The following is an 8,425-nucleotide window of genomic DNA, read 5'->3' as shown; positions in this document are numbered from 1 at the left end:
CCTCTCGGGCTGCTCGCGGTGGTTGCCGGCCGTTCGCAATCGGCAGTTGAACCCGCGTGGGGGAAAGGGTTGTTGCAACAGCGTCGCTGTCTTTATTGAGCTCATTTTTGCACCGTTGTCACGTTTGTCCGGCTGCAATTTGAGGTTTGAACCAAGGCAATTGCTTTGCAGCTGGGGGTTAATTAATCACGCCGGCGCTCCACTTCCGGGTTGGACGTTGGGACTTGGAGTTCTTTTGTTCGGTCCACTTCATATGTTTGTGTTCCAGTGTACGCTTTCTTACGTTTAGGTTCTAAACGTAAGAAAGCGTAGAACACAAACACTTCTCTGCTGGCCCAAACATTCTCAGAAAAGTCCATTTATTAAATGAACAAGTTTAATTCACGTTATTTTATTTTCATAAATATGTCAACAACATTCTTCTCTGTATTCTTTACATTGTATTATTTCCACTTAGTCGAGTGGCTTTCAATGTTATTTTAAATAACATTGAAAGCCACTCATCAATAACTTGTTGATTATGGTCTCGTTTTTAACCAATCGTATTTCAGCCAGCTTGTGTTGCCGGGTAAATGAAACTTCAGCTTAAACGGAGGAGGCCCCTGCGCGCTGTAAACCAACCGGCGCAGTCGGGTCGCAATAGCCGATCAGATCACGAGTCTGCGTACCGGGGCCAGCGACGAGGGTTTACGTCGAGACTGGCCGACTCGGATTAGCGCCCGCGAGAGCCATCGCTGCATTTCAAGCCAAAATGGCCGAAGGAGAAGACGTCGATCTGGTTGCGGAACGACTTTCCACGCGATTTTCAAGACGGGCCTTCCGCCAATATTGTGCGAAGAGGTCGCCCAACTCCCGCGCTCGCTAGCCCGTCCGTCCCAGCAAGGAAAAGGGTTTGTCCGTCATTTTGGGACGAGCAATTCTGAACGCTCCCCGTGGCTCGCGGCCTCTGAGAAACGCTGCAAATCGTACCGCCGGGGATGCCGACTGCTTGCAACCGACCGATTTGGTGTTTGGAGCCACGCCGGATTGTTTAGCGAGGCGGCAAGGAAACGTCGGAGCACGGCTGCGCGCTTGCGAGCGACGGCGCGTTTCAAAACGTTTGGGGACACTCGCGTCGATCTGCGGCTCAGTGAACGGGCGCCACGTGGGGGAGTCGATGAATTTTATTTGACGTTTCTTCTTGGCATTTTATTTCGTTAGGACTGAATTCATGGTAACGAAATAAAATGACAAAGATGCAAAAATGTATCCAATAAATCTGCTCACCCGCAATTTCTCATGGCGCATTGTCGTGCACGAAAGTTGGTTCGGTCTCGGCTGCTCAACGTTTTCAGTTCTTTGCTGTTGTATGGCCTCTTCTCAAAATGCAAATGATCTGTTGACTTTATTTTCAAAGAATAGTTTGTTTTGTTCTTGTTTGGTTGGCGTCTTGTATGAAGCTGCGACGTTGCGCAATTTATTGGACAGACTTGTTTCAGATCACGCGGCGTCATTTGGGTGGCATTTTAGTTGGTATTTTGAAATCCTCTTTTTATTTTTGAGCGTATCTGTCAATGTACTTTCCCGCTCTTCATTGCGAATGCGTACTTGGTGGCTTGAAATGCTCCTGCAATGAAGCGCTGCTTGGCGAGCCTCCATTGCGTTCGTGTCTGTGACGTCACCGAAGGCCGAAATGCACGGCCCGCCGCTGCTTTTGAATCACGATGACGATAATTATACGGAGTGAACTCATGGCTGGTTCAATTATTTATTCAACATATTGTTAAAATAAAGGTCTTAATTAATGTCAAATCTATACATATTTACATTGTGATGCAGAAAGATGGATGTATTCATTTTTATTGCATTTATGTGTGCGTTGGCTTATTTATTACCTGCTTCGGTTAAACTGTTACTGCTTTCGAATACGGATTGTGCTGCTGCAAAGTGCTCCGATAAATGATCCAAAAAGTACAGAAGGAGTAATCCGTCCGCGCTGACCGACGATCCCGATTCCGAGGGCCGTGAAAAACGGAAGGAACCCAACAGGCACCGAGCGGTCGTGCCGCGAGTCCTTCGAAAGCAGGAATCGCGTCGCGACCAACAGGTGTGCAGCCGCAGGGAGAGCCCGACGGTGCCACCTGTTGGTCGCAAACAGAATCGGGACGGGAGGCCGAATGGCCGCAACGCGTCTCGTCATTGAAGCCAGATGGAGCGAGTGGTCTTCGCGCGGGAAGGTTCAACCGAGCCGCCGCGAACATTTGAACGCTCGGGGCGGAACGACGCCAATGGAAACGCGCGCTCGGACGGGACGCGCAAACGAGCCGAGGGAAAATGTTGACGCGCGAGCGGCGCTGCGCCGACCTCTCTGATGGTCCAGAAGTACTTCCCGGCGAGGTCTCTGGGGGAGGCGCAGGTCTCCAGGTCGTCCTCGCGGGTCAGCCGCCGCAACCAGACCAGCTCGCAGTTGCAGTGCAGCGGATTCCCGCCGAAGCTCAGGACCAAGGCCGTCAGCGGCGAGCCCTTCATCTTGGCGTACACCGGGATGCGCAGGAACAGCGGGTCGGGCGGGATCTTCTTCAGCTTGTTGGACGTCATGTCCAGCCTGGGCAAGACAAAACGCTCGCGGAAACGTCGGCGGCGGCGAGTCGCGGCGGCGAGCTTCCCGGCGCACCTGGCCAGCTTGTGCAGGTTGGAGAAGATCCCCTCGGGGACGCTCTCGATGAGGTTGTGGTCCAGACTCAGCGTGTTGACGCTGACCAGCTTGGAGATGGTGTCCCACGGGACCTCCACCAGGTTGTTGTAGCTCAGGTCCAGGTCCTCCAGGGTCTCCAGGAAGTCCTGCGGGGACGGGGCCGGGTTCAAAACCAGTGCCGAGCAAGCGGGGGAGGGGGGGGGGCCGTTTCGGAAAAGCCTCCGCGGGCCGGAACCAATCGCGATACGAAAAACCCCCCGCGCCAATGAAGGGCTGCAAGAGCCGCGTCGGACTTGACTGAGATCCAAAGCCAAGATGCGGAAGCGCGACCTGGAAGGCTCCCGGGGTGATGCGGTGCAGCTGGTTGTTGGCCAGGATGAGGTGGCGCAGGTTGAGCAGGCCCTGGAAGTGGGCGTCGTCCAGGCCGGTCAAGCGGTTGGCGTCCAAGTGGAGGGCGTGCAGGTCCTGGAGGTCGGCGAAGGCCAACGGCCGGATCTGGCTGATGGTGTTGCGGCTCAGCGTCAGGTGGATCTGCCGCCGCCGCCGCCGCCGCAGCGACAAGGAAACGGACGCTTAGGACGGTGACCGTGCGAGCGGCCGGAAGAACGATGTCATCCGGACGCGGCCGGGTGACATCGTTCTTGAGCGACGACGGCGTGATGAACTAGCGTTCATTCGGCGCTCTTAATTTGGTGTCGGCGGCGACGGCGTGTGACGCAATTTCAACGGGGATCGGGCCAGCCGCCCCATTTGCGCATGTCGAGGGGTGTAACCCGTGTGGCGCGCGTCCTTGTTTCGGCGTTCGGAATTCACCGTCATCGATTGAGGCCCGAGTCTCTTTTCCACCATTTCTTGGATGGATCATAACAGTTGGGGAGAAAAAAGAGAACAAGAAATGGCCAACAGCAATCGTCAGCGCAGTTTGCCACGCGGACGTTGCCGGAAACGGGCGATCTTTGGAGCGACGTCCAAATGCCTTCAAACGGCGGCTGCGCGCTTCTTTTGCCTAGCGGGCTAACTTTTGTTGCCGCAAAGGCCGACGGCAAGGACGGCTACGGACGAATTGGTGGCCTGCTGCCCGGAAGCAGGCGGCCCACCGTAGCGCGGTGGGGCGCGTCCTGCCCAGAACACGAGTGGGATCCGCGCCCGTGCGACCGCTAACGGAGCTCGCCGGCGCAAGAAAGGGCTTTCTGTCAGAATGCGCCGATGGAGCTCGCCGCTCGCCGCGTCGGAACGCCGAGGTCGCTCGGCGCCGCTCGGGAGGAGATAGGTACCAGGCTGGACATGTTGGCGAAGTCGCGGTGCCTGAGCGTGGTGATGAAGTTGTCCATGAGGCGCAGCTCGGCCGTCTGCCTGTCGATGTTGGGCGGCACGAAGAGCAGGCCCGTCTTGGCGCACAGGACGGTGTAGGACGGCAGCAGGTTCTGGCACGTGCAGCGCTTGGGACACAGCATGGACGACGAAGCGCCGCCCAGCGGGACCAGCCAGCACGCCGCCAGGAAGACCGGCAGGGGCGGCGGCCACGCGCCCCCCATGCTGGCGCTCCCGCCCGCGCGCGCCGTCTAAGCGCACAGAACAAACGGGGACACCGGGAAACGCTGCGGCGCCGTATCGTCCGACGAGCAAAGGGAAGCGAGGCAACGGAAGACGCCGGGCGACGGGACCGCGAGCCGCTAAATGGCCAGTCGCGCCGAAAGACAGCCGAGGACGCGTGCGCTGTCGACGTGTGGAAAAATCAAGACGCACGAGCCGCGGTTGCTAGCTTTCTCGGACACCGAGCGACATAAGCCTGGGAGCTGAGGGCTTCTGCGGAGGGGGGCGGGGGGGGGGTTAGCTGTTGCCTTTCGCCTCCGCATTCAGTGCCGGCTATTTCTTCAGCTTTTTGGTGTCCAGGCGTTGCTCTGATTCCAGATCGCCGCGGCTGCCTTCCGATGCTTATCTTTGTCGCGCCGCTTGGCCGTCAACACGACGCAACGCAGTCGCGACACAAATGACGGCAACTCATTTCCCGTTGCCGTCTTTCTTGTCATCAGCGAGCAGACTTCTTTCTTTGACTTTATCGTTTCGTACGGACACGCAGTGAATTGTTTGCGACCTTCTTAACGCGTTTGTTGGGTTTTGACCGGACAGAAAGGCAGCCGCACGCCAGCACGCCAGCGAACATTGCGAACGAGCTCAGCGGGACGCCGATGCAGAGTTTCTCCTGATTGCATCATCGTCATCATCATCATCACAAGCCTCGGCTAGTTAGCATCATGCAGCGAAGAACAGGCGGAAGCAAGGGGGGGGGTGGACAGACGGACAGACAGACGGACACGTTAGCGGAGCCATTGGCAAAGCACCCGCCACCTTTCCCACCGTTTCATCCCAACGGACGATGAAAGTCGACCGCCCCGCATCGGCCGCCATCACCCGCCTGCCGGGACGTGCGACCGCTCGGTCCGCAACAAGATTCTTTCTCTTCTGACGTGACGTCTTGCAGCCGGCGTGCGCTTTGTCATGTCGTTGCCACGTCTGCGCTCTCCGACTTTGGAACGACTTCAGTGGCTGCGTGTATATTTCGGGAGTGCTTTTCAATCTTCCTTTCATTTGTTTTGCGCCACCTTGCCCGCCCGGCCCCTCCGTTCCTCCACAGACGCACCGCGAACCTTCACCGGCACAATTTTTACAAAGGAGGAGTCAAGCTAAGCGCGCACACAGAAAAAAACAAACAAACCCCCAAAAACAATCACGGCCGTCTGGTGTGAAAAGGGCGCATGCATTTGCAGCAATCATTTGGAGAGAAATTCCTTCCCCTGCTCGACGATGAGCGGACGCATCCAAAGGCCACGCCTTTGCTTTTTTCCTCTCCTTTGAAAAGCACAGCCAGCAAATCCCGAGTGCGAACGAAAAGAGGACGAGGACGAGCGACCGCTTCTTGAATTTGAAGTCGAGGCCCGACGGACACGCGGAAACCAAGCCGAGCTGCGCCAATTTGCAGCAAGCGAGCCCGCGGCCCTCGCGGCCTTCGAACGAGCAGCCTCCCGCCGGCCGCGTCGCCGCTCCCGACGGGCAGCGGCTCTTCGACTCGTTTGGACGCCGTCGGAAGCGGGCGAAGCCGTCGGGCCGCGCCCGCGTGTGACGATTCCTTATTTGAAGCGAGATGGCGGCGCGCGTTTCCCAGACCGCCGGGTTCCGAAGCCCACGTCGCATCCGGACCGCGCGAGGAGTCAAAGCGGCCCTCTTTCCGTCGTGAGACGGCCACGATATCACCTGCCGGGTGGAAAATAGGACGCGCGCACGCGCTGACACGCCGACGGGCGAGCGGCTACAGCAAAGTTCCATTAGGAAGGTCTTCCTGGAGACAAAGCTTATTTTTAGACCACACGCATGCGCACAGTTTTGGGGTGCACCAAAGCCAACGGAGATGAAAGCTGGTGTGGCTTTCAAATGCCACACACGCACGCACGCACGCACGCAAGCGTGTTCCAAACTGCGTCAAATCGTGCGCGCGTGTTGAGATGTGGCGCAAAAGCAGCCATCTGGGATGCATGCTCCAGAGATGCCGAGGGGACCAACGAGGACCCCCACTGTGAGGACAGCGGACCTCCATCATGGGTGGGGGATGGGGACCCTTCTGACCAGCCAAAATCTGTGTCCCCCCCCTGAAAAAAAAAACAGGAGGGAAATGGGAAGATCCCAGACAAATCTAGGACCGCCCCCCCCCGCCTAAATATTTTCAAAATCCATCCATCCATTATCCGATCGGCTTTCTCCTCACAAGGGTCGCAGGGCGCGCTCGAGCCCCTCCCAGCCGTCTTGGGGCAGTAGGCGGGGCACACCCTGAACCGCTCGCCAGCCGATCGCAGGGCACACATCCGCGCTCGCCCTCGGGACAATTTGGAGTGTTCAAGCGGCCCGCCGTGCATGTTTTGGGGAATGCGGGAGAAAACCGCAGAAAAGCCACGCAGGTGCGGGCAGAACATGCAAAGCCCACACGGGGAGGCCGGAGCCAGAATCCGACCCCGCACCGCTACGCCGTGAGGTCAGTGCGCTAACCACTCGACCACCGGGCCGCCCTCACTTCAAAATATTGCCCCCCCCCCCAAAAAAATGCAAATCCACGGGTGCCGAACCGCACGTCTGCGGGATTGAGTCTCCTTATTGTTACTTTGTTACTTCTTCAGTGTGTTGCGCAATTAATTCCGCAGTAAGACGACAGCACATGATGGAGTCCGCTGACCCTCGTCCGTTGCTCCCTCAGCTGGATAAGATAAATGGATCGTACGCAGAAGAGAAGCGGGCGTGTCCACTCACGCGCTGAGCGAGACGATTAAAAGCCAGATAGAGATTCTTTGACCAAACGGGCGCTCAATCGCGACGACAATGAACGACGATTCCAAATCAGGAATTCGAGCCGAGCCGCTTTCGCTCCTTGGCGTCGCCGGATGCGGATTCGCAATCGTGCCGACGCGGCTCGAGTGAGCGCCAAGGCAGCGGGGGGCCCTCCGCTGGCGCGCGGTCGCCACCGCAGGTCGACGGCCAAGAACAAAACATGGCGGCGCTTCCGAACCCCGATGAATTTTCGCTTTCCTTCATTCATTCGTCAGTCGCCCCCTCTGCCGAGCGCCGCCGCATACGGCGTATTCTTGCCGCCGCTCGCGTTTCACCTCGCGACCCGCCTCGCTTTTTTTCCAAGCGTTTGACAAGCAGGATGCGGCACGCGGCTGACAGGAAGTGACCCGCGCTCGCGTCCTCGCTGTCAATTAGCGGGCCGAGCGCAGCCGTCGGCGAGCTAACGAGCCGGCGCTAATGGAGAGGGCGACGCCTCACGTCCGTCACGAAACGGCCGTCTTCGGCACGTTAATTAGCGCGCCGAGTTGCCGTTAGCGCCGCGCACGCTAAATGATGAGCGTCGTTAGCGTCTGACATTTGCGAACGACCGCCTGCCACGCCGCACTTCAGCCGACGTCATCGCGCGTGCGCCGGACTAGGCCGACCGAGCGCTGCGCTACTTCGCTCGCGCAAATGCTTCTTGAACTGAAGTTGAAACACTTTTGAGAACTTTGAATGCTGCGCTCACGTTGTGTGACTTGATGTGGGTGTGCCGCGTGTGAGAGAGTTTGTAGCATCGGTGCGCGTGCGCTCTTTATGAGTGGCTTTGTGTATCCGTGCGCTTGCGTGTGCGCGCAGGAAGCTCGTGCCCGCGGACTGCCATTGACGCCGTCTGCGACTGGGCCGCAGCGCGGTTGCGCCGCGCTGTCGTGCGCGCGTGCGTGCGTCTCGGTCAGCGGAGTGAAGTGCGCGTCAATCGGATTCAGGCTCAACATCTCGTCGGTGTGATGCCAGCCCGGGGGCCCCTCCGCACGACGAGCCCGCACAAACACGCGCGAGCCGTGAGAGCCGCTGCGCACGAGTCCCCATTTGAAAAAGAAGCCGCCACCAAAGTCGTCCGACTCCACACAGTCGCGTGCGAGCGGCTGAAGGTGCCGATTTGTGTTGCCGTGGGAACCTGGTTTGCACCCAGCGATGGCGCGCATGCGTGGTGGTGTCAAGTCCGGGCTTTGATGTTGGCGCCGCGTGCCCGGCAGGCCGACGGCGTGAAACGACGCGCTTTCGTCGCCCCTGCTTCTCTCGCATCACAATATCGTCGTCGAAGCGGTTCGTGGGAGGGACCCTTCGCATGCACGACTTGCTCGGCACTTTTCAGCCTTTTTTTCGGCTTTTGTTCAGCCCGTGCTAGTGTTGCGTCATCACCCCCCTCCCCCCCCC

At 58.4% G+C, this 8,425-nt stretch overlaps 1 protein-coding gene and 1 long non-coding RNA gene across 3 annotated transcripts in view; one reads left to right on the top strand and one right to left on the bottom strand.

Annotated features, from left to right (window-relative positions):
* LOC109514885 (leucine-rich repeat and fibronectin type III domain-containing protein 1-like protein) overlaps window positions 1–4,290 on the bottom strand; it is a 7,376-nt gene extending 3,086 nt beyond the window's left edge. The window contains exons 1-4 of one of the 2 annotated variants that reach the window (XM_019868314.1): window positions 3,949–4,290; window positions 3,005–3,205; window positions 2,654–2,820; window positions 2,344–2,584 (exon numbers count right to left, since the gene is read on the bottom strand). In XM_019868314.1, coding sequence (XP_019723873.1) covers window positions 2,344–2,584; window positions 2,654–2,820; window positions 3,005–3,205; window positions 3,949–4,209 — 870 coding nt within the window. In that variant the 5' untranslated portion in view covers window positions 4,210–4,290. The remainder of the gene's footprint in view (window positions 1–2,343; window positions 2,585–2,653; window positions 2,821–3,004; window positions 3,206–3,948) is intronic. The other variant, XM_019868322.1, reaches the window with a different exon arrangement.
* Window positions 3,266–5,455, top strand: LOC109514902 (uncharacterized). Its single transcript, XR_002168077.1, has 3 exons — window positions 3,266–3,543; window positions 4,957–4,963; window positions 5,443–5,455. It is a non-coding gene; the product is annotated as an uncharacterized LOC109514902 (long non-coding RNA).
* The last annotated feature ends 2,970 nt before the right edge of the window (window positions 5,456–8,425 follow it).

The sequence above is a fragment of the Hippocampus comes genome, unplaced genomic scaffold, assembly GCF_001891065.2.
Source record: "Hippocampus comes isolate QL1 unplaced genomic scaffold, H_comes_QL1_v1.1 scaffold49, whole genome shotgun sequence".
Taxonomy (NCBI): Eukaryota; Metazoa; Chordata; class Actinopteri; order Syngnathiformes; family Syngnathidae; genus Hippocampus; species Hippocampus comes.
This window is presented reverse-complemented; position numbering and strand designations above follow the sequence as displayed.